Source organism: Capsicum annuum, chromosome 6, assembly GCF_002878395.1.
Source record: "Capsicum annuum cultivar UCD-10X-F1 chromosome 6, UCD10Xv1.1, whole genome shotgun sequence".
Lineage (NCBI taxonomy): Eukaryota > Viridiplantae > Streptophyta > Magnoliopsida > Solanales > Solanaceae > Capsicum > Capsicum annuum.
In genome coordinates this window covers 30597102-30624093 of record NC_061116.1, presented here as the reverse complement: position 1 = coordinate 30624093, position 26992 = coordinate 30597102, and the positions used below count along the sequence as shown (strand labels likewise).

The following is a 26992-nucleotide window of genomic DNA, read 5'->3' as shown; positions in this document are numbered from 1 at the left end:
TTGTGTTTGACCATGAATATAAATTTGAGTTATTTTTAAAAATTTTGTGTGAGAAGTGGGAGTGAAACAAGAAAGCTTGTTTTCACTTTTCTAAATACAAATGCAACTTTTTTTTTTTTTTGAAATTCGTATGGCTAAAATCCAACTTGAAGTTGTAGTTGGAATAAAGTGGGAAAAAATTCTCATGGACAAACGGGCAATGTTGAAATGACAGGAGAACTGAGTATGCCATATGTGTCTAGGAGCATCAATGAAAAATATGCAAACATCTATAGAAAAAGCATATCCCATCAGAAGCAAGATCAAGACAACACAAAGCATTGCTAGTTTCTCCGCCAAAAGTACAACCTATATTATTTTATTCAACTTCCATTTTATTTTATTTTACATTGCGATTTGGGGGGTAGGGGGTAGGGGGAGAGTTGCAGAGTTTCTTCCTTTTTCCTTTGGGTTGATATTGAGGATGGGAGAAAGTACAAGGTCACGGGTTAGGAAAAAGTATTAGAACTCAGAAATTTAGAAAGAAAGAAAGAAAGAATCATTCTCCATAGTCCTTTCTTTCCTTCATAGAGGTTTTGTAAAGTTTACAAATTTCAAAAACATAAGACTCTAGTGAAACAAACCACAGAAAAAAATTAAAATCTCAAATATAAAACCAAATAAAAATTGGATTTAGGGTTCTTGCTTTTAGGCAGCCTCGCAGAACCTAGTTCTGACAAAGATGGTGCCGCAGGACGATTGCCACAAATTTTTGTGTTGTTTAGGTTTGTCTGATTTGAGACGATATTAGCGCATAATGTCTTTAGAGGGGTTAAAGAGGGCAATCCAGACTTAGATTTCACACTGGGAAAGTAATAAATCTAGCTTATTTATTTCTAAAATACAATTGGTTTTCCTAAGTAAGTACCAAATTCAAATTGGAAAATCTTGAACTACTCCTTTTTACGGACATAATCCTACTCATAACTGTTAACAAAGTTGTAACCATCCAACTGCAGGATTGTGCGGGCACCTACGCCAATCCACCTAGATAGAAGAACCTTTGTTAGAGTTTGTGACATAATTTTTTTTATCCGGTCCTGAAAAGTTCGTGATACGATCTATGTTTGTGATTTCTTATGGGGTCTGTGGTGGTAGCGGAGGGATCGGGCCAATAGGAGAAAAGAAGATCCTTGGAATGGAAATTCTGAGGGATAGAGAGAAGTGTAAGTTACACTTGAGTCAGAAAAGGTATATTGAGAAAGTGCTTCATAGATTCAATATACAAAATATCAAACCAGTTAGTACTCCATTGGCAGCTCATTTCAAACTCTCGTCCACGTTATCTCCAAATACAGATGATGAGCATGACTATATGTATCAAGTTCCATACTTTTGTGTCGCTGGTTCTCTTATGTATGCGATGGTGTGTTCCTGACCAGATTTATCAGTTTCCATTAGTGCAGTTAGCAGATACATTACAAATCTTGGCAAAGAATATTAGAAAGCAGTACAGTGAATTTTCAGATACTTGTATGGATCTGTTGATGTTTGTTTGCAGTTTGGGCGAAATAGAGATAGAGTAATCGGGTATGTTGATATTGATTTTGCAAGAGAACTTGATTAAAGGAGATCCTTTACAGGCTATGTTTTCACCATTGATGGTTGTGCTATCAGTTGGAAAGCTACTTTACAGACTACGGTTGCTTTGTCAACTACTAAGCCAGAGTACATAGTTATTACAAAGGTTTGGAAGGAAGCTATTTGGTTAAACGGTTTGTTTGGTGAACTAAGCAAAGACTTTTAGATAACGACGATCTTTTGCGACAGTCAAAGTGTTATCTTCCATACAAAAGATCAGATTTTTCACGAAAGGACAAAGCACATCGATGTTTGGTATCATTTTGTGCGTTAAATTATTGCTCGTGGTGATATTCAGGTAAGTAAGATTAGTACCCATGATAACCCCACTGATATGATTACCAAGACACTACCAAGTGCCAAGTTTGAGCATTGCTTGGACTTGGTTGGTGTCAGCAGTTAAGATGTGCCCTTAGGGGCTTTTACGGAAGAGGTGGAGAGTTTTCTTGTAATAGATTTGAGTTCTAAATTAGAATTCGTGTAAAGGTGGAGATTTTTAGAGTTTGTGACCCGAATTTTGTTGATCTGACCCTGAAAAGTTTATCGTGTGACCCATGTTTGTGATTTTTTGTGGGGTTAGTGGTGGGCTATGGGACCGGGCCAATATGGACCAATATGTTTTTGGGGTTGGAATTTATTTATACACACATATTATATAAGTGCATTTGGTGGGCTGTTTCAGGCGTTTCTTGATATACACGAAATTGAGACTATCGTCTCCACCTTGTATTCCTCTCCTTCATAGTGAATTTCTTCTGCCTCTGTCCGTGATTATTTCCGTCAAGGGTTTCAATGTAAATTTGTGTGTTCTTCTTATTTTTCTTTTGCGTGTGGTATTGCTTATTTCTATCCAATCATAACAACCTTTGCGGATCTATGCGGATAACTAAATTATAAAATAGATATATTATATATATAATGAATCTATTTTTCTTTGTGCGTGGATATTTCTTAAATTTTGTTTCAATCTCTTTTAATGATTTATTCTTGTCGTAAGATGTATTCATTAATTTGTATTGTTTATTATTTTATCCTGTAGTAATTGCAGAGTTACAGATTTCTGTATAATAATTTATCCTAATTGTAGTGTAATGTATATCTAATTCTAGATTTTTAATGTTATTTATTATCTTGTGTTGTTCTCCTCATAGTGAGTTTTTTAAATTATATAAACTATCACATATACTTTTTTCTAAATTTTTTAAGGTTTCTTCTATCCATATTAATTTTTCTTTTAGATTCTCCATTATTTTTCTAATTCGGTTTTTATAACTAATTTCATTATTTAGATTATCTTGATTTTCTCTAGTTTTTCTAATATATTCTAACATCTCTTAATCTGAATAATATCCTTCTGGGTAATTATCTAGGTATAACTGTGCTATCCAATTTATGGTTTCAATTTCATAGTCTAGTACTTTTTCTAATATTATTTTCTTAATATCTATAATTTCAATATCTCTAAGTATATATAAGATTAAGACTTTAAGATTATCTATCATTTAAAATTGACTAAATATTTTATTATAATGTTTTGTAGTTGTTTGTTTTAGCCTTAGTAGTTCTTGCATATTTTTTTAAGAAATTCTATATATTTTATATCTTTAGTTTCCATGTATTTGTCTAAATTTAGTTTCATCTGTTTTTCTATTAACTGTATGTTTCTCATATCTTTTTCCAAAAATTCTATGTAATTTATCATGATAAGTATTTGTAAGAATAGTTAGGTAGGTATGGTATGTAATTTACTCTAGTCATATAATATTTACCAAATGCTTTTTCTAATATGATTTTTCTTATATCTACTACTTTTATATCCTTAAGTGCATACAAAATAAGTATTTTAAATTTATCTACCATCACATCAGATAAATAATTATTCATTTTCATAAATTTGCTATTTTTCAAAATATTCCCTCCAATCATATACATAACAAAATATGGTCATCTTAGATTACTATATACTAGATTATTCTTAAATAACATGTTCTTCGGTCACTATTAGCATGGTAATTTGGATACTTTTCTCTTAAACAGCGCCTCTACTCTGGTTACTCCCCACCACGGCTTCTTGCCTCATTGGTTTCACCTTTAGGATGACATAGTTCTTAGGGATTTTTCTCTGTTTCCACTTTGCTAATAAACTTCTTAACATATTATTCTTCGAATAATTCTACTATAAAGTAACTAATATGAATTTATTTTATCATATCATGATTGTTGGGAATTATGAATTTAGCTATTCATAATCATAAATAAATCTACCTGTTCGGGTAGTTTTGATATTTCTGAAGTTTGTTCCTCCATAACTTTTTCCATTGAAATATATCTGTTTTTTAACCAAGCAAAATATTTGTTGCGGACAGGAGAGAGTATTTGTGCTTCAACACATGAAGGCTTGCTTTGCAATGCCTTCGGTTCTTCTCATTTATAGAATGAAATTTTTTTACAAAAGTCTTTACTTATACGTTTTCTAAAAAAATCCTAAAAAGTCTATCCTAAAAAGTCTCCTTATGAGACAAAAATTAGTGTCATAGCCTAAAAGGCTAAAAGGCTAAAAAGGCTGCAAGAATTAGTACTATAGCCTTAAAAAAGTCAAAAAGGCTAAAAAAAAGGCTAAAATCTATACAACAATTCTATACAACAATTTTACGTAAAAAATTAATATCTTGTCTTCTATTATTACTCCGTTGGTATATTCTTGTTGTCGTATCTGCTGCTTTTCCATATCTCCATTATTGCTTCTTATCTTATCTTCCAGCTGGCATGCTTATCTTCTTGATTCTTTTATTCTAGGTGGACTTCTGGGATAATATTATCTTCTCCATTACATCTTGAACGTTGATGGTTTTGATATTTATGTCCAATTATCTTACAATATCTTGTCAATAATCCGTCTGAAATAAATCCTTTCTTAATTGCTCTTGCAGTAGGTTGTTTTTTTGGGTTAAGTAATGTCATTATCCATTGCCTACCATCTTCCATATCTGCTTGTCGTAGTTCTTTTGAATTTGAATAAATCATCTGATGGTCTCTCGAATAATAGCTCCATATTGGGTTTCCATTGGTATAATTATTTGCTAATTCTTGAATAATTGTACCTAGTCTAATGAGTCGTTTATTTGCGTAGAAATCAGGTATCTCAATTCTGGATATCTCTAGCTACTGCGTAATATCTTCTAGTATGATTATATCTCTGGTTAATCCTATTTTTACAACTTGTATAACTGGTATTATTTCGTCGTATAATATCTCTTTCTTGGTTTCTTGTATTTATATTTTGATTTTTTATATTTCTTATATTTGTTATGCCTTTTTCTTTTCTTATAATATCTTTCTTCACATCCAAATTGGGGTGCTATTTTATTTTTGCAACATGCTAAATTTCTTATCAATGTTTTTTTCATTTTTAATTCTTCTCTATATTTTTCACATAAGTTTCTATATCATTGTTGTAAAAATTTTATTCTTGCTCCTAAAGTATCTACTATTTTTGCTTCTTCCCAACTCTTTATTATCTTTGAACTAAATGGTTCGGGTAATTTATTAAAATATAATTTTCTTATCTCTTTAATTTCTTCTATATTATATGCTCCTTTATAATAATATTCTTTAAATGCGCAAGAATATTCATCTATATAACACATATTACATATTGCTAATTTTAACATTAAATTCCTATTTGTATCTTTTTCTTCATCTTGTTCTTGTTCTATTGTTGTCATACTACCAAATTCATCTTTTATAGTTGTTTCATATTTTTTTTAATAATTCTATAGGTGTTAGTTTAGTTGTTTTTGATGATGTTCCTTCTATAGGTTTATTAGTTCTTAATACCTTCTTGCTATTTTCAGTTAAATTTAAAAACCATAATTTCACTGTTCTATTAATGTTCTTTCTATATATTCTGGTGCATCTGTTATGTTTATATTATTATCTAATAATTATTTTGTCATATATCCTATTCATAATTGTATTATTTTTTCTGTATCTATTACACAGTCTAGGTCTAAAAAGTTATAATTTTTGTTAACTATTTCTTTTGGCGTCCATTTGTCATATTCATTATATTTTTTAAACTTATTCTTATAATATGTAGGTTTTCTTATTTCTGATGTTCTAGGTATTATATTTTCATCTTCTTTTTTATCAAGAGTATTTATTTCTGTGTTAATATTTTCTAAATTTTCTTCATTAATTACTTCTTGTTTTTCGTTGATTTCTAAATTTTTTGTATTTGTTAGTATTTCTGTATATGTTTTACTATCGTCTGAATCATAATTATCTGTCTCTTCAACATCTATATTATTTATTTCTAATTCCTTATTTTTTATTTCTTATTTTTCCTTAAATTGATTTATCTCATTTAGTAATTTTTGTTCTTTATCTTTTTCTTCCTTTTCCTTTTGTCTTTATTCATACAAATCTTTTAACATTTGTAGTTCTTTTTCTAATTCAGCAATCCTACTATTTTTAGTTTCTTCTATTTTTCGTATTTCTTCTGTAGTTTGTTGTTTTATTTTTTCTATTTCCTTTTTCCTATCTATTTCTTCATTTGCTCTTTCTATTCTTACCATTGCTGTCAATTTATCTTCTAATTTTAATTCTTCTTTTTCTAACATTAGATATAAATGTTCACCTATTTTTTTATATCTTCTTCCTAAATTAGAAAATACTATTTTTATTTTTAATCCTTCGCGATTTTCATATATTTTTTCATCTATTATTAATTCTTCTTTTTTCATTTTATTGTGAATAGTTCATGTTGATATATATATTCTAAACTATCTATTTGTGATTCTAATTTTGATATTTCATCTTTTTGTGTATTTATTAAGTTTTCACTAACTTCGGCAAATATATTATAATGTAGTCTTTCTATTCTTATTTTTAATTCTTTACGTTTTTCAGAAATAATTTATTTTAATTCTTTGTATTTTTGTACTTTATTCATTTAAACCATATTTATAATATCTTGGTGGATATTTAAATCTAATTTTATCATAATTAGGTGGTATGTGTCTCTTTCTTCTAGATTTTAAATGGATTACTAATTTTGCTTCAATACTAGATATTAAGGTAATTAGGTAGGCTAATCTTTGTGGATTTTCTTTTGTTTTATTTAGACTTATATATTCTGAATAATTACTAATTAAAGATTCTTTAATTTTTCTAAAAGCTTCTCTGTTTTTAAATGGTCTTCTCATAATTAATTTAATCCAATCTATATTTAAATATAAATTCAAATATATATACTACTGCTGTATTTTTTAAATAACTGGGCTCTGATACCATTTGGAGGGGGGTGCGGATCTATGCGGATAACTAAATTATGAAATAGATCTATTATATATATAATGAATCTATTTTATAATTTAGTTATCCGCATAGATCTGCACCCTTTTCCAAATGGTATCAAAGCCCAGTTATTTAAAAAATACAGCAGTAGTATATATGTTTGAATTTATTATTTTTTGTACTATATGTTGTTACATTTTTACTTCACTCTTATCTATTTGTATTTCTAAAAATTCTATGTGACTTTTCATAAACCCACATATAGGATCCAAAAACTATAAACAGTGCATCTCGTGGATACTATTCCATCTTGTCCATACTCTAGAATCATGGTAACAAATTATCGACAAGCTTCCTAATCATAGAATATGCTAAGTGGATCAGTTTACATTTAATTTAGGGTAAATAGTTAGTTGTGTATTCTAAGGATAGGAGAAAATTCAAAAAGTTTGAATACCTGGAGCAATATATCCAATGGTTGCAATTGTCCTTGTTTGAACAAAAGCTTCCCCTTTACTTAATAATTTTGCAATGCCAAAATCACTGACATGACCAACCATTTCTTGATCTAGTAAAACATTGTTTGGCTTCAAGTCAAAAACACCACAGGTGTTGAAAAACCGCTGTGGAGATAGTCCATTGCAGATGCTACATCTATTATTATAGCACAAATCCAAGAATTCCAATGCCAACAGTTTGCCAAATGAATCTGGTATAGGCCCATTTAATCTATTATGTGCCAGAGAAAGATTAAACAATTTATCTAGACCCCCTAGAATGCTTGGAATCTTACCAGAAAAAATATTTTTTGACAGATCAACTAGAGTTGCAGCCTTTAAATTTCCAATCTCTTGGGGAATTGTCTCACTCAATAAATTGGATGAAATATTGAATTCAATAAGATCGTGAAGGCCCCCAATACTTGCAGTTAATCTAGCTAGATAAATTGTCCTCAAACTAGTAATATTCCCTATGCATGGTGGCACTGAACCAGAAAGCTGATTTCCTGACAAGTCTAATGCACCAAGATTCTTTAAATTACATATAACATCTGGTATGAATCCTTCTATTTTGTTGCTTTTTACTAAAGTTCTTGAAGGTTCAACATGCTTTGGATAGTATTTGGAATATGTCCAAGTCAACTCATAGTAATGCAGACTCATATGTATCACTCCAGTAAGATCACCAATTTCTTTTGGAATGTTGCCCTTTAGTTTACAATCTGGTGCTTTAAAAGTTTGCAAAGAGTTGGAGAAATTCCCAACTGATGTAGGAAAAGTGCTATCCAGTTGATTACCACCGAATGAGAGTACTCTTAGATTCCTACAGTTTGTCAATGATGTAAGGGAGCTGAATGTTGTCTCGCTGAAAAAAGTATTCCCGGCCAAGTTTAGATGCTCAAGGTATTTTAAGTTACCAAGTGATTCAGGAATTGGACCTGTGAAACTGTTGACTGAGAGATCAACTATCCTGAGTTTCCAAGAATTTGAGATGGAACTAGAGATAAAACCAGTCAGAATATTTGCTGCACAATAAAGTTTTTCTAGGATGAGCATTCCACGACCTAAATCTGAAGGTACAGTACCTGAAAGCTTGTTTTCTGAAAATGCTAGGAACTGCAGCGTTGAAATGTTGAAAATGCCTGCAGGAGCAGAACCTGTAAACTTATTCCGGGTTAATGCCAGACGCTGTAGTTTATTAAGATTACCTAGCTCCACAGATATCTCTCCTGTCAATTTTCAGAAATATGTTATTACCTGTTTAGCAGAAGACAGAAAAGGATGAAAAAGTTCTTCTCCTGTAAGGAAATGTTATACTACCTTCCAAATGCAGAGCTGAAATATATAGTCCTCTAAGTGCAGTTAAATTGGATACCTCTTTTGGAACAGTTCCAATAAACTCATTGAGTGACAATGACAAGATTTGAAGCTTTCTGCACTTTTCTATGTTTGGTGGAATAATACCTCTTAGGTAGTTTATTGATAGGTAAAGCCCTTCCAAGTTTGGAAGATGGTCACATATAGTTATTGGAAGCTTTCCAGTAAGATTGCTTTCAGTAAGAGAAATGTTCTGCATCGTTGTAATATTGAATATTGATGTTGGTATAGAGCCAGTAAGTTGATTAATTTGCAGGTCTAGGATAGTCAGATAATGAAGATCACCGATTTCCCTATCTCTCCTTAGAGGAAGTTGTTCTGTATTCTCAACTCTTTCAGTTTTGTCAGATTGGAAAGGGAAGATGGAATTTCCCCCGAAAATTGCTTGCTCGAGAGGTACACAGAGCGTAGGTTTGGTAACAAACTTAAAAATGACGGAATGGCAAAGTTATTGCCTGTGACACTAATCAATTTCAGCCTCTGCAAATGAGCCAACTCTACTGGCAATTCTCCATAGCAAGAGTTGTTACTGATCCTGAGGGAAACAAGAAATGAGTGGTTTCCAAGGTGTGGAGGTATAGTACCATGAAGTTCCAATCTAGAAATGTCTAAAGCAGTGACTCGAAGGTGACGGGTGCTGCAAGTGATTCCGATCCAGCTACAAATTGGGGTTGAAGAAGACCAGTTTCTAGCTAAGATGTTGTTACGATGATAAGAAATGTGTGATTTCAGTGCAAGAAGTGCAGCTTCATCGGTGCAAATATTTGGAACAAGAACAAGTGAAGTGTCGTGATGGAGTAGAATGAAAACTGGTACAGCGAAGAGAAGATTGCAACTTCTGCCCATAATTGCATGAAGCTGAAGGTTTCTCTTTTTTACTTGTTGAACTAAAAAAAGAATTGATAATGCGAAGCAATAATCTTACAAGATTTATAATGGTAGTTTCTGGTTAAGAGTCAATTTTGGGTAGCGCAAGTATTGCGACAGAAATAAACACTACGATCTCTACAGGAGAATACTATTTTCTTACTGCTAATGGAAACAAACACTGTTGTGGTCAACGAATAATACTTTTTACGTGCTAAAGCAGATTTTCAAGACAGCCGTATTCGTTCATCTCTCAGCTTCTCTACTTTTTGCTGTGTTGGAGCTCATTTTTTCCATTTGAGATAAAAAGTTGAGGCCCATCAGTTGCTGTGTGAGGGCTTTTCAGAGTGTTTTTAGTAGGCAAAATTTCACATATAGCTGACTTAGATCCCTCTTTTCTTAACTAACTTCTTAGTCTAAGTTTTAATATTTATATTTTATAAATTTCAGTTAGTGATTAAATGTATTTAGGACCCTAATATATAAATATTAACTAAGAAAATTTTGTTACTATTTCAATTATTTTTAGAGATAAAAAAGGAAAGGAAAATGATTCACATCCTTTATTCTCTCCATCTTCTTAACTAACATAGATATACACCTATTGTTAGCCTCCTAAAGATAGCTTAATGTTTTAATAATGATAAACTAAAAAAATGAACATGAAGGAAGATCTCAAGGTCAAAAGCAATATGTGGAAATCATGGTTGCATATGGAAGGAATCAAAGAAAAACATGGAAAAGAGCATATATGGAAGGAACCAAATCAAAGAATGGAACCATATATATATATATATATATATATATATATATATATATATATATATATATATAAATAAGGAGCGAATCATGGAGCGTAAATCAACATCTCAACGGGATCTCAGGGCTTTCAAGAAAAGCCAAAAGATCGTATTAACTATATGGATATATCTGATATGGACAAAAGGAAATATGAATCCTCGGTTCACCAAAGTTAATAACATACCTCAATACACGAGCATATCTGATATGCATGTGCTATTGGTGTGTGCCCTCCATCAAGTAAGTCAATCAAATCCTTGATTGAGAAGAAATCCCTTGGGTTTTTCTTTTAGAACAAAGAAGCTGCTAAAAATGAAAACTATATAAAGACAATAGAAGAAGAAGGCAACCCACACAACTTTATAGGAAACTCTTAGTGTGTCTCAATCTTTAATCTTCATAAAGCTCTTTGTAATTTTCAATTTACAATAGTTACAAAAAGAGAAAGATCGAGTCAACTTAGTTATACCAGTTGAGGTTGTGTCACAAGATCTGAATAAAAAAATAAGATTCAGAAATTGTACAACCCCTTTATAATCCCATTCTCTCATTGAAAGCTCTAAAGAAAACCTTTGTAACCCAAGGAGACTGGAGTAGGCACCATATCAGTGATCCAAACCAGGATAAATCTCTGTATTCTTAATTACTTATTTATTTACGCTTTCAGTCTTATTCTGTTTTATTTAATATACTAACTTGCAGATGAGTTGACTGTCAGGACTAATCAGCCTACTCAAGAAAAAGTTTTAAATTCATCCCCTCTTGAATTTCAATTGGTAGAAAAGCCGATCTCACTAAAGTGTTTCTTAACCACAAGTGAGTAAAGATCAAATGGCTAATCATCAGATTCTAGGAGCATTCCTCCAAGACAGACACTCATCAACAAGACCACTATACTTTAATATATAACACTACTTACATTGGAAGAACAGATTCAAAATCTTCATACAGTCAAACAACTTTCAAGTTTGAATGGTCATAAAAAAGGGACCAAAAACTATATTGGGGCTCAAAGAAAAATACAAACAGAAGGAGAAGAAATAAAGCAGCTTTGACTTGGAAGATTTTGAAAACTTTGTAATCACTAATGAACAACAAGAGGTAATTGAAACTAAAACAAAAGCTATAAGTTGACTTTATTGTGCAGTTAGCGGAGTAAAGTATGACAAGATATCAAAGCTACCTATGAAGGTCCTACCAAAGTAACGGAGGCAAGGATCAGCGCTTTGGTCAATGAATATGAGCTTTTCAAAATGTAAGAAAATAAAGGCGTGGAGTCAATATTTGCATGATTCAACAAAATTGTTTGTGAACTTAAATCCTTAGGGATGATCTACTCAAATAGCCTTTAAGTAAAAAATCTTGCAAGGAGTCTTCCAAAAGCATGGGAAACTAAAGCTTCCTTCCTAGAAGATGGGATCTTCAAAACATGACCTATGATGAACTACGAAGTAATCTTATTTGGTATGAACAAAATCACATAAACAGGTACAACAAGGAAGAAAACAAAAAACCTGTGGCTTTCAATTCCGTAACACCTGGAAAAGAAAAGCATTTAGACGAAGACAACAAAGAAAGAATGACTCCCATAAATCGTAGAGTAAGGAAAATTTTAAGAAAAAGGCAATAGAGACGTCAAGGCTACAAGAACAGTGAATTCACAAGAAACGGTGATCGTTGCTATCATTGTGGTAAACCTGGTCATATCAAACAAAACTATCCAGAGTTAAGGAGAAGATCATCAAAGAAGAACCAAAACTTTGGAGCATGGAGTGATGAAGACAAAACTAAAGATGATGCAGAAACAACCAATATGTGCTTTATGAAAATGGGTGAATCTTCTGAGGTAAAACCTTTCAATTGTCATAACTACAACCTACTTCTGTCAAATCCCGATATGATTATTAGACAAGCTTCAAAAAGTTACTGATATGGAGAACAAAATTGCTAAACAAAAGAAAAAATGGGAAGCTTAGTTAAAATAAAACCTTGAAGAGGAAAGAAGGAACTGGAAAATTGAACTTGACGAAATTCAAAAGTAAATTGAACTAGTTCAAGAAGAACTTGATGATGTAAAAATCCAGTTAAACAACATTAAAAAAATCACCAAGTCAAAGTTCTGCAAGACCAAATTTTCTTGGGGCTAAATCAAGCTCTTCGTCAGACTCTTTCGATTTTGCTAAACCTTTTTTCTTTTTCCATGGACCAGTCTGCTACACCTATGGTAAAAAAGGGAAAAAATCACATAAATGTAAATATAAGTCTAAAGGGGTATGAGTTTCGATACCCAAAGGAATCATAGCTAACCCTGAAGAACCCAAGACAACTTGAGTACCTAAGCAAAATTATTTTTCTTATTCTGCAGGAATATGTCCTCAAAAATTATAAAAAGGGAATGTGGGTAATGGATAGCTGATGTTCCAGACACATGACCGAAAGGAAAGAGAATTTTTACTCTCTAAAGAAAATTGAAAGCAGATCAATCAGGTTTGGGGATAATGCAAAAAGGGAAGTTGTCGGAGTCGACTCTGTGAAGCTCAACTCCTCCTACGAACTTATTGAAGTATATCTCATAGAAGGACACAAACACAAATTGCTAAGTATTATCCATTTTTGAGATGCACGGTGTGAAGTATCCTTCAGAGTTAAAATCTTCTTTATTAAGCATAAAAAAGAAATATCTCTCTTGTTGGTGATCGTGTTGATAATATTTAGATTTTAAATAATCTTGATTTTGCTACACTGATATGTCTTACTGTGAAAACCAATTACACATAGTTGTGGCATAGAAATGTCACGACTCGAGCCGAGGCCCTGGTCGTAACGAGCATACAGAATCATGAAGGCCCGGGCGCCCTTTTCTACCTGGCAATCACACACAACATTCATACAATATCAAGAATTATGGAAAACATAACAAAAGGGAACCATGGTCAATCTCATAAATCACTTGAAAAATTTGAAAGAAAATTCTTAATATTCAAAAGATATGACACCTATCAGCGAAACCTCTAACCATACAAGTATAAACAAACGTCTAAAACTGGGATGAGGCCCCCAGTCGGATATGACACCTATCTGCAAAACCTCTAAGCATACAAGTATCAACATACATCTAAAACTGGGACGAGGCCCCCAGTCGGATCATGAATCAAAAATAAAATGAAAATGTCTGATAATCGACCCTTCCAGAATAGGGGAAGCTCACCAACTGCAAATCTCAGACACACCTATCTACTACTTAGCGGGACCCTAGGACTGTGCCTCAGATCTTGAAATATAGGGTGTCAATACAGATGTACTAGTACGTAGAGCAATCAAAAATAATATACTTTTATACAACATAAGTGAGAGAAATTTATAAAAACTTTACATAAGATATATGAAAAAAACATGGGCATATTTACAAGACTTAAAACATTTACTTGAAATCCACGACTCACACTTTATCTTACTTCTTATCTAGGCAGTATACCCTACAACTATACAATCCCATGGGCTATATGGAACCGCCCTTGAGTCGGCGGTCAAGCCTTCAAGTGGCACTAGGCCAGCGTATAATCCCTGGCCTCTTGGGGACATAATAAAATCGTATCAGCAAAACACAATTTTCAGCAATGATCCCTTACACTCAAATTCCTTCTTTAGGTAACCACCTAACTCTCTTTAAGCCCATTTTTAACTCTTTAAGACATGCATTCTTTGAAATAAAAATCTAAAATTCTTACTCTGTTATGGCATTTATCTATTTGGTATCATTATACCAAGACTTGCAAGTCGTATCTCTAAGCCATAAAATATCATGTTATAGCTTTTTTATTCAAAACAATGTTTAGACCGCCAAAACATTCAAATAGTACAAGAGAATTCATATTTCTAAAATATATGTCAAACTATGCAAAAATCTTCTCCTTTCAATATTTTAACAAATGGTGGTCAACTTCTCAAAATAATTATTCAATTCTTTTGATGATCACATTCAACCTTGACAAATAAAAAATATCCCTCTCTTCAACTTACAATCGACATAAAATTCATAATTAATAGTAAAACCCTTGGTTCATGCTTTAAGATATGCAATTGAGTAATCCATAGCTTGTCAATCAAGAAATAACACCATGAGAGGTAAATTCTTTATTCATGCTCTCAATTTGTACTTTTCAAAACATCGAATGCATACATATATATTGTAACACCCCATATATTTGGGCTAGTCTATGAACCATTGTTCCTACGTGTATAAGTTATAATCCAAGTGATTCTTATGTGAATATAAGTTTCATGATATTATACTAGTGTGTGAAATGCATGAGGTTAAAATATTCATAGAAATCATTTAGAGCCAAGTTGAGCTAAGATCCTTTGATTTGTCAAAAGTTTGGTATTTGATTCTACAAGAGTCAACTTTAAACATATATAACTTTTTATAGATGTAGAATTTTGTAGATCAAGACCCACCAAATTGTATATAGTTGAATTAGGTTTCCAACGATACCAATTTCGCCTTGATTCGATACCTAAGTAAAAAGCTATAGCCATTTTCGTGAGAGAGGCAGTAGCAGCGCGCGATTAGCATGCGACGTATGCTCTATTTTGGGGCTCTAGAGCATGCGATGAATTCTCCATTTCACCCCTGAGGTTTCTAGTTTTTAATCACATTTTTCCAGGGGTATTTTAGTCTTTTCCCCTCACCCAAAACCATCCTAAACAAGGTATTTCAGCCCCCAAAAGCATTGTTTGCATGATATTTCATCCTTTTCTCTCCAAGAAAACTCTAGCCCCTCAAGAACACCAAGAACTTCATCAAAGTTTCTCCAATACAATCAAGAAATTAAGGTTCCTATTCCAAGAAGTTCAAGAAAAAGCTTTCAATAACATTCCCAAGGCTTTCAAGTCAAGCTTTCAATTTCAAAGTCAAGCTTTCTACATCAAATTCATGATTTATTCAAGAATCCATCTAATTAAGGTAGGTGGGAGTTCATACATGGGTTTTCTTTCACCCATGGAGCCCAAAAGCTCGTTTTCAAGTTCAAAGTTATGATTTTTACATGTTAATATGAATTATTTCCATGAAATTTCTTGAAATTCGATTATGTATCATGTTTATAAATGGTTTACGTTGAAATTGCCTTGATATATTCGAATGATGATTTTCACATGCTAAATCCTTAACCCATGTTTCTAATATTGAAAGTTATGTGATTTTCATGGTTTAACTACTCCCATTTTTAACTTATTATCCCCATGTGTTTGATCTCAAATTAAGATTATATGTGTTTTCAAGTGGAATGAGCCAATAAATATTTTGAATGTTATGATCCTTATATCAAATCCCGAAGTTGTGAATTGATTCGTGTAACCATGATATTTTTGCATGCTTGCTCATTTTCATGCACATGTTTATGGTCCCCATGTGTTTGATGAATTGTCCCTTTTTAAAGCCTTAATTGGCAATTTTTAATATTGAATTCATGTTATGGCTGCATGTTTAAAACTATCCCCATGCTTAGCTTAAACCATGAATTGCAAGTATTTGATGAAATGACCAAGCGATGAGTTTCTTTTAGTAATGACTATTTATCATGTCCTCAAAGATTTAGTATGGTCTTGTTGTATTGCTATCGAGTCCTGGGGTTATGAATACCCAAAATTTAATTTTGTCTTATTTTCCAGAATCTATAGAATGATTTCAGTTATACCATAGAAAATATCATTCAGTCAGTCAGTAATATGGTCAGTCGTGAGTCTGATTAAGTTAGGTCAGTCTAGTTTCAATCCTAGTGTTATTTTATATGTTAATAAGCTCAAAATCCATATGCACTGTTATTTCCAAAATACCATAACCTGAGCTTATAACTTATTAGTTAATACTGCATGCACCAGTTAGTATTCCAGTGTCATTTAGTTGAGAGTAGGATTTAGCAACGAGCGAACCCAAGGATGGGGGCATTCCTACTAATTTAGAGTTTGACCCTTAGTAGCAATCCCTAAGTTACAGACCTACGTAGCCAGCGTTGGTTTGAAATGTCTTCCAGCCAGGTTAGGGTTGAAACATATCTCATGCGTTTCCTACCAGTATAGGGTTACTTATTAGTCCTTTGGGACACCAGTTTAGTGGATCCACACAGCCAGCGTTAGTACCCGCGGCATGGTACTTATACCCTTCTAACTAGAATTACTGGTTGGACCCCAATTAGCTCAAATTAGGGGATGTCGGTTAGATGATACCTCCCACAGTCTTAGTTATAGTCTTAGTTTAGTATTCAATTCAGAGTTCAGTTTCAGGTTTGCTTTACCATAGCATATAGTTATCAGTTATTCAGTTATCAGTATTTTAGTACTTTAGTTTACAAATTGTTTCAGAAACATATTATACGTTTGGTCTTACATTCTCAGATAATATAGTTTATATGTATTTATGTTCGATCATCTGATGTTGTTCAGTTATTCCTTGTCTTATATGCATAGTACTTCACAGTTTCAGTCCAGTTATTCAGACTAAGTACAGTCTAGTCTTACATGACCAGTATTCATCTATCAGTCATTTAGTTATTTAGATAAGCCTAGTATACGTTATGTTTGGTTTTATATGCTTAGGTATTCGTTCTGAGTATAATTGTATATTCAAATCCTCGAGTTATGTCAGTCTTCATCACGTAGTTAAAGATTCAGTTTTCATACAGTATCCATGTTCCACTATATCCCAACTTCAGTTCTACTTATATCATTAAAGAAAAGTTTTACAGAATCTAAGGGTAGAGATTCACTATCTTTTCAGAGTATGTTTTTTAGTCATGCTTTAAGATATTTCAGTTTTGAGTTTGTTCCAGCCTATTGGTGAGTTTACTTACACTTAGCATGTATGTTTTAAGATTACGTATGAAATTAGTTTTACTTATTGCATTCACCTCTGCATACTCAGTACATTCTAGAAGTACTGATCCATATATATGTCTTTGTGGCTACATTGTTTCATAATGTAGGTACCGTTTGTAGCTCACACATCAGGATCAGACAATTGCAGATTTAACCAGTAGGTGATGAGTTCTACTACTTTGGGATCTCCAGACAGTTTTAGTTCATGTACAGTTGATTTATTTTCATATGTATTGATTAGTGGTAGTTGGAGGCATGTCCCACCTATCTATAGTCAGTATAGTAGAGGCTTCATAGATGTCAGTCAGAGTCATTCATGTAAATTTTAGTTTCTTCCTTCAAGTTTGATAGATTGTAAACTTTATCGGTATTGTACTTATTCAGATTATGACATTATTATGTTTTTGTACAGCAGAACTTGTTATTTATTTTACTATAATTCTGTTGCATAATAGTATGTGAGTTCATAGGTTAGCTTGGGATCACTTGTGGTTCCTAGCACCGTGTTGCATCTAGGATGTACTCTCAGGGCATTACATATACATACATAAACAAAAATCAAATTTAAGGGGGAGGCCTCAAAACTAAATCATTTTCATCAAAAGGGTTCCCATGCATATGTTATTGTAAATTCAAACCCTTCGTAAATATATTATTTATCAACATTCAAAACATTATTTAAAAGATTTCACCATGCCCATGTAGTTTAGGAAAAGCTCACGTACCTTAGATTACTTAGTTCGAAGAATAAAACCCAAATCTTGATTTGTTTCTTGGAATCCTTGACCTAAGGGATTGATTCATGATCTTTGGGGCTCTAGGGTTTTCTTGAAGGGAAAAAGAAAATAATGATGTAGCAATGCTCTTTGGGGGCTCAAATCTCATGTTTTGGACAATTTTGGGTGAGGCAAATGACCCTATTGTCCTCAAATACGTGGAAACAGAACTGGAAAATAAGGGAGTGTGGTATGGAGCATTTGTTGCATACTCTGGAGTGCCGAAATAGAGCGTGCCTCGCATGCTCTATCGCGGGCTCCCTTAGGGGTGGAATGGAGTGTGTGCCACATGCTAATCACAGGCAGTTACTATTTTAAACTTCCAAACATGCCCTTATGCTTGTCCCAAAATTCTGAAACTTACCCGAGATGTAACTTTAACACCCCCAATCATGAATCAACTTTAAAATTGGCATTCTAAGTCCGGGAAGGTCAAAAATAAAATCATCGATGTTTAGGAGCTTAAAATATGACTAAGTCCTTTTTAACACTTAGAAAAACTTCAAGTTGTGAGCGCTTCAACCATGCTACTAAGTGTGGTATCAAGTCGAGAAATACTACGGGGTGTTACATTATCCCCTCCCTTGGGATCATTCATCCCTGAATGATGACTCAGAACACAAATAAGCACGATTTCAAGTACGCTAAGGAAAACATTGAAAGAGTAAATGTTGTACCTTCTATGTCGTCGTCCACTGTCTCAAAGAGGTTTGGGTATGTAGTTCGCATGTCACTGTCTGACTCCCAAGTAGGTTTCTCCTCTTTTTGATTCTTCCACCACACTTTAATCAAAACTATCTCCTTACTTCTCAGCTTTTGAACTTGGTGATCCAAAATAGCAATGGGTTCTTCCTTATATGACAGGGAGTCTTGCACATTGATCTCCTCTACAGGCAACACTAGGGAATGATATCCAATATTCTTATTCAATATGGATACATGAAATACTAGGTGTACGGAAGTCAGAATTGCGGGCAAATCTAATTAATAAGCAACCTTACCTATCCTTCTCACAATCTGATACGGTCCTATATAATGAGGACTAAGCTTCCTTTTCTTTCCAAATTGCATGACTCCCTTCGTAGGGGAGACCTTCAGGAATACCCAATCATCAACTTCGAATTTTAAATCTCTCCTTCTAACATCAACATAATATTTTTGGCGACTCTGAGCAGTCTTAAGCCGCTCCCTAATGGTCTTCACCTTCTCCATTGCTTGATGAACAACGTTGGGCCCAAACAACTGGGTTTTACCCACTTCATACCATCCAATTGGTGACATACACCTACTCCTATAAAGTGCCTCAAAATGAGCCATCTGAATACTGGAATGGTAGCTATTGTTGTAGGTGAATTATATCAAAGACAAATGATCTACCCAACTACCTTTGAAATCAATAACGCAAGCTCTCAACATATCTTCTAAGGTCTGAATGGTGCGTTTTGCTTGTCCATCAGTCTGAGGGTGGAAGGCAGTACTTAGGTTCACTTGGGTGCCTAAAATCGTCTGAAAAGATCACCAAAACTGTGAAGAGAATTGCGTACCTCAATCAGATATAATAGACACAGGAGCACCATGCAATCAAACTATCTCATGAATGTACAACTTAGCATAGTCATCCCCTGAATAATTTATTCGCACCAGAAGAAAATGGGCAGACTTGGTCATCCTGCCCACAATCACCCAAATGGAGTCATATTGATTTTGGGACCTCAAAAGTCATGTAATGAAGTCCAAATTGATCATTTCCCATTTCAGCACAGGCAATTCTATCTTTTGGGAAGTACAACTTAGCCTCAAATGCTCTACCATGATTTATTGACAATTCAAACACTTTGAAACAAAGTTAGCAATATCTATTTTCATATTATTCCACCATAAATAGTGTTAAGGTCATGATACATTTTTGTAGAGCCTGGGTAAACAACATACCTCAACGTGTGAGCTTCGTCAAGAATTCTTTCCCGCAACCCATCTACATTCAGCACGTATAGCCTATGTTTGTACCTCAAAATCCCATTACCTCCAATTTCAAATGCCATAAACTTTTGTTGACCAACATCCTTTTCAATCTACATCAACATAAGATCTTCATCGTTCTTATCCTTCAACACACAAGGAGTATTTAGCTATCTCATGAACAAATACTCCTCCATCTTTAGAATCTAGAAGTCAAACTCCTAAATTTGCAAGCCGATGAATATATTTCACCATCTACCTTTACCCCTTTTTAACATGAGCAAGACTGCCTATTGACAACCTAATAAGGGCTTCAGCCACCACATTGTCCTTGCCCGGATGATAGTGCAGGCTCATGTCATAATTCTTCAACATTTCTAACCACCGCCTCTGCCTGAGATTCAGTTCTTTCTATGTGAAAACATACTATAAACTTTTTTGATTAGTGAATATATCAACATATACCCCATACAGATAATGCCGCCAGATCTTAAGTGCAAACACCACACCGCTAACTCCAAGTCATGGGTGGGATAATTCTTTCCATGCACCTTCAACTGCCTAGAAACATAATCCACCACCTTACCATATTGCATAAGAACACACTAAGTCCCACCCGGGATGCATCACAGTACACCACGGGTCGAACTACAAGAATTTCACAAGAGTTAGACCATAAGAATTTCACTTTTTTCTACATCAATTTGGTAAATGGAGAAGCTATGGAGGAAAAACTCTCTTCAAACCTTCTTTAATACCCTGCAAAACCCAAGAAGCTATGGATATAGGTTCTATTCATGGGTCTGGGCCCTTTTCTCACTACCTCTATCTTTTGGGGATCAACCTTGATTCCCTCACTAGAAACAATATGTCCCAAAAAATCAATCGCACTAAGCTAGAATTCACACTTAGAAAACTTGGCATATAGTTCATGATCTTTGAGGGTCTGAAGGATAATTTAGAGGTGGTTGGAATGGTCCTCCTCAATCTTAGAGTAAACCAAAATATCGTCAATAAAGACTATGATGAACAAATAAAAAAAAAAGATAAAATACTCTATTCATTAGGTCCATTAAATGTAATGCGACATTAGTCAATATGAAGGACATGAATAGGAATTAATAATGGACATATCAGGTTCAGAAAGCTATTTTAGGTATATCAGCCTCCATAACCTTCAACTGATCATACCCCGAACGAAGGTCTATCTTTAAGATACATTTAGTACCTTGGAGTTGATCAAATAAATCATCTATTCTAGGAAGAGGATATTTATTTTTAATAGTGACGTTATTTAGCTAATGGTAGTCTATACACATATAGAGGGATCCATCTTTCTTATGCATAAAAAGTATAAGTGCACCCCAGGGAGAAATACTAGGATGGGTAAAGCCCTTGTCGAGAAGATCTTTCAACGGTTCTTTCAATTCTTTCAACTCTGTAGGAGCCATTTCTTATGCATAAAAAGTATAAGTGCACCCCAGGGAGAAATACTAGGATGGGTAAAGCCCTTGTCGAGAAGATCTTTCAACGGTTCTTTCAATTCTTTCAACTCTGTAGGAGCCATTCTATATGGTGAAATAAAGATAAGACGAGTGTCCAGCAACAATTCAATGTGAAAATCTATCTCCCTATCAGGTGGTATCCCCAGGAGATAATCAAGAAAAACTTCTAAAAATTCATTAACTACAAGGACGGACTGGAGGGAAGGACTTTCAGTATTCGAATATTTGACCCAAATCAGATGATACAAATAAACTTTGGATATAAGTTTATGGGCTCTAATATAAGATATAAACTTCCCCCTAGGTGCTAAGAAATGCCCCTCCCATTCTAGCACTGGCTCATTTGGAAAGGAAAAAGTAACCTTTTGGGTTCTATAATCTAATCTGGCATAACACGAATAGAGCCAATCCAATTCTAAAATGGCATCAAAGTTAATCATATCAAGCTCTATAAGATCTGCCACAGTATCACGATTACAAATGGACACAAAATAATTAATATACACCATTCTAGACATAATAGAGTCACCAACAGGGGTGGAAATAGAGAAAGGTTTTGGTATGATTCCAGGCTCAAACCCAAAACTGGTTTCCACATATGGGGTCACATAAGACAAAGTAGAGCCTGTGTCAAGTAACACATACACATTACAGGAGAAAATTTGTAACATACCTATCACCATTATTGGCGAAGACTCTGTATCCTGGCGGTTGGACAAAGCATACAACCAGTTGTGACCACCACCGGTAGCTAAAGTAGTACCCTTTGGTGGTGGTGAGGCTGTAGAATTAGCTTGAGACTTAGAACCCCTAGCATTAACTCTAACTATCGAACAATCTCTCTGGATATGATGTGGCTGGCCAAAAGGATAGCACACCATTATGCCAAACTGGCATCTTCCTGGGTAGTTCGTCCAACATGAATTACACGAAGGGTATTTCCTGAATGACTGGGCCACACTTTCTTGGGACTGAGTGCCCTGTACTTCCGACCCATTATTAGGCTAAAAAGTTTGAAACCGTCAATAAACTGGAGGTCTGGGAGGTGGGGAGCTAGCCGAAGACTAAGCATTACTCCAAAACTTTTTCTTTGACCACTTATTACCCCAGTTTTTACCACCTTGGTATTGACTATTATTTTAGTCTGTAGATTTGACCCTCTTGGCCTGCCTATCTTTCTCTCTTTCCTCTGCCTACCTTTTCTTCTGCTCTTCAGCCTGTTGCATATAAACGGACAACCTGGAGAAATCTATGTCTCTATTCAGCATAGCTCCTTTATATTCCAACACCAGACTATCTGAAAGACTGGATGCAAACTTCCTCATGTGAGCTCTCATGTTAACTGCCAATTATTGAGCGTAACAGGATAACTAGTTGAACTTTAGTATGTACTCCTTGGTACTTAATTTCCCTTGTTTCAAGTTCATAAATTCTTCAGCCCTTGATTCCCTCAATTCCCGAGGAAAGAAATGATCCAAATAAGCTTCCACAAACTCACCCTACATAGAAGGCTCAGCATTACTGTCCTTTGAATCCTCCCATTCGTTATACCAATGATTGGCTACATCTTTCAACTGATAGGATGGCAATTTAACCCCTTCAACCTCATTCGCATACATAACCCTAAAAATCTTCTCTAGTTCATCAATGAACCCTTGGGGGTCCTCTCCAACCTTCAGACCAGTAAACATAGGTGGTTTAAGTCTCATAAATTAACCAACCCATGTAATCTCAGATGAACCAGACACCGAACCCATCTTCAGATTGACGGGCTTGAGAAGCTACTAACTGAGCTATCTTATGTATAGACTATCAGAACACAACATTGGTACCTCTCTTTAGGTGTTCTGAGTATAGTTGGCCCTAGATCGAGGAGCCCGAGGTGGACTATTCTGAATAGGAGGGACTCCTAGAGTAGCAACAAACTCTAGAGTACGATCTGTATTATGAGTCCACATCCCATGGGTACGGATGACATACTCGCTTGAGCATTTTGTTCGTTGGAACTACGGGGAGGCATGGTAACTTTCTAAAATAGAGGAAATCTTTGATTAGAGGACATTCAAACTCTATAGCTCAAACTAAATATTGAAAAGAAGAGAGTCATTCCTAAATTCCTTGTAGCCTCCTACTTATAAGTGTGGCACACTACACACCCATAAACAAGACTCTACCCGATGCGATTTCGCAGACACCCTAGGACCATAAACCATGCTCTGATACCAAATTTGTCATAACCCAAGCTGAGGCCCTAGCCATAATGAGTATCTCAAACCATGAAGGACTGTGTTCCCATTTCAATCTAGCAATCATACACAATATTCATATAATATCAAGAATTACGGAAAACATAACATAACAAAACCATGGTTAAACTCATAAATCACTTGAATAATTTGAAAGGAAATTCTTAACATTCAAAACATATGACACCTGTCTGCGAAACCTCTAACCATACAAGTATCAACATATATCCAAAATTGGGACAAGGCCCTAGTCGGACCATGAATCAAAAATAGAATGTCAATTCTGATAACCGATCCTCCCGAAATAGGGGAGGCTTACCAACTGTAAATCTCAGATACACCAATCTACTTCTTAGCGGGATCCCAAGTCTGTACCTCAGATCTTAAAATATAGAGGGTCAATACAGATGTATTGTTACGTAGAGCAATACAAAATAAGATAATTTTATACAACATAAATGAGAATAATTTAAAAACATTTTACAAACACATGGGCATATATTCAAGACTTAGAACATTTACTTGAAATCCGTGACTAACTCTTTATCTTACTTCTAAGCTAGGTGATACACCCTATAGCTCTATAATCCCACGGGCTATATGGAATTTTCCGTTGTCTAGACGGCCAAGCCCCTAATCCAAATTTATCGCAAGGGTTAATTCTCTATCTCTAATACTCAAAAGGGCACTAGGCCACCGTATGGTCCCTCTTGGGGACTTAATAAACCTGTATCGGCAAAACATGATTTCCAGCAGTGAGCCCTTACACTCAAATACCTTCTTCGGGTAACCACCTAACTCTCTTTAAGCCCATTTTTAACTCTTTAAGACATGTATTCTATGAAATCAAAATCTAAAAATATTACTCTGTTATGGCATTCATCTATTTGGTATTATCATACCAGGACTTGCAAGTCGTATGTCTAAGCCATAAGATATCATTTTATAGTTCTTTCATTCAAAACAATAATTAGACCATCAAAACATTCAAACAGTACAAGAGAACTCATATTTCCAAAATATAAGTCAAACTATGCAAATATCCTCTCCTTTAAACATTTCAACAAATGGTTGTCAATTTCTCAAAATAATTTTTCAATTCTATCGATGATCACATTCAGCCTTTATAAATAAGAAATATCTCTCTTCAATTCACAATCGACATAAAATTCAAAATTTATAGTAAAACCCTTGGTTCATGTTTTAAGATATACAATTGAGTAATCCATGGCTTGTCAATAAAGAAATAACACCATCAGAGAGAAATTCATTACTCATGCTCTCAATTTATAATTTTCAAAACATCGAATGCATACATATATATATATATACATAAAACAAAAATCAAATTTAAGGTGGAGGCCTCAAGACCAAAGCATTTTTTATCAAAAGGGTTCACTATGCATGTGTTATTGTAAATTCAAACCCTTCATAAATATATGAATTATCAATATTCAAAACATTATTAAAATTTTTTTACCATGCCCATGTAGTTTAGGAAAACCCCACGTACCTTAGATTACTTTGTTTGAAGAATAAAATTGGAATCTTGATTTGTATCTTGGAAACCTTGACCTAAGAGCTTGATTCTTGATATTTTGGGCTCTAGGTTTTCTTGATGGGGGAAAGAGAATAATGATGTAACAATGCTCTTTGGGGGCTAAAATCTTGTGTTTTGGAAGGTTTTAAGTGAGGTAAATGACCTTATTTCCCTCAAATACACGAAAATAGAACTGGAAAATAAGTAAGCGTGCTATGGAGCATTTGTCGCATGCTCTGGAGCACCAAAATGGAGCATGCATTGCTTTCTCTATGACGGGCTCCCTCAGGGGTGGACTGGAGTGTGCACCCTATGCTAATCGCAGACAGCTGCTATTTAGGACTTCCAAACATGCCCTTACGCTTGTCCAAAATTTCCAAAACTTACCTAAGATGTACCTTTAACACCCACCATCATGAATCAACTTTAAAATCGATATTCTAAGACCAGGAAGGTTGAAAATAAAATCATTGAAGTTTAGGATCTTAAAATATGACTAAGTCCTTTTTAACACTTAGAAAAACTTCAAGTTTTGAGCTCTTTAAGCATGCTACTAAGTGTGGTATCAAGTCGAGAAATACTATGGGGTGTTACAAGAAAGCTTGGTATGTTAGCATCCATTCCACTAAAAAACTTTCAATACTTTACTTTTTACTACCCGAGGCTACCCCTAGTCGTGACAATGGTGTTTATAAACATAAGTGACCACAAGCTAACCCATGAGCTGGTACCTGCTGTGAGCATTGAGTAAAATAGTAATACATCAAATGTACAAAAGATAAACTGATAAGATACTATAAATCCAAATACTAAAATACTTAGTAAATACAAGTATGAAATATCTGAATAAAATACTATAAATTAAACTGTTTGTCTGAACGACTGATAAAAACTGAAAGAACTGACTAACTTTCTAACTGATTGTCTAAAAGCCTCTAAAAATCATGAGGAGTTGATGGGACAAACCCCCAACTAACTCCGACTGAATAAACATAAGGAAATACTGAAATAACTGAGAAAACATATCATGTGCTCGATGGATGAGGACTCACCACTACTGCTGCTAGGTTACACTAAGCTGTCTAAGAACGGTCAGGAAACTGAACGTCCAAACCTATGCTATAAGACAACATAACACAAAGAAAAACATGCAATCAGTACTTTGAATATATTTGTATGTGAGACAAGGAATGACTGAAATGCACGAGATAACTGAGCATGAATTCATAAACATGCAGTATTTGAGGATGCAAGACCAAGCATAAACATGTTTCTGAAATAATTTGTAACCTATACAACTGCTGTATAATTGAATAATTGAAAATCCATATGTTGTGGGCAAACAAATCTGAGCTGAGACATACTGAATACTGACTGAGACTATGGGAAGTATCATATAACCGATATGCCCCAATCTGAGCTAATTGGGGTCCAACCTATTACCAAAATTAGAAGGGTGTTAGTACCGTGCCATGGGTGCTAACACTGTCTGTGAGGATCCACTAGAGTGGTGTCCTAAAGGACTAGGGAGTAACCCTATACTAGAAGGTGCTCTCATAAGATATGTTCCAACTCTCAACTAGCAGGAAGACATCTCAAAACTATGCAAGCAACATAGTTCTGGAAC

General features: G+C 34.2%; 1 protein-coding gene across 1 annotated transcript; it reads right to left on the bottom strand.

Moving 5' to 3' along the window:
- Positions 1-7105: 7105 nt before the first annotated feature.
- Positions 7106-8995, bottom strand: LOC107871818 (probable leucine-rich repeat receptor-like protein kinase At1g35710). Its single transcript, XM_047414309.1, has 2 exons — positions 8739-8995; positions 7106-8647 (listed from the first exon to the last, which is right to left on the bottom strand). The coding sequence occupies exons 1-2, from the start codon at positions 8992-8994 to the stop codon at positions 7359-7361; spliced, it is 1545 nt and encodes a 514-aa protein (XP_047270265.1). The 5' UTR covers position 8995; the 3' UTR covers positions 7106-7358.
- Between the last annotated feature and the right edge of the window lie 17997 nt (positions 8996-26992).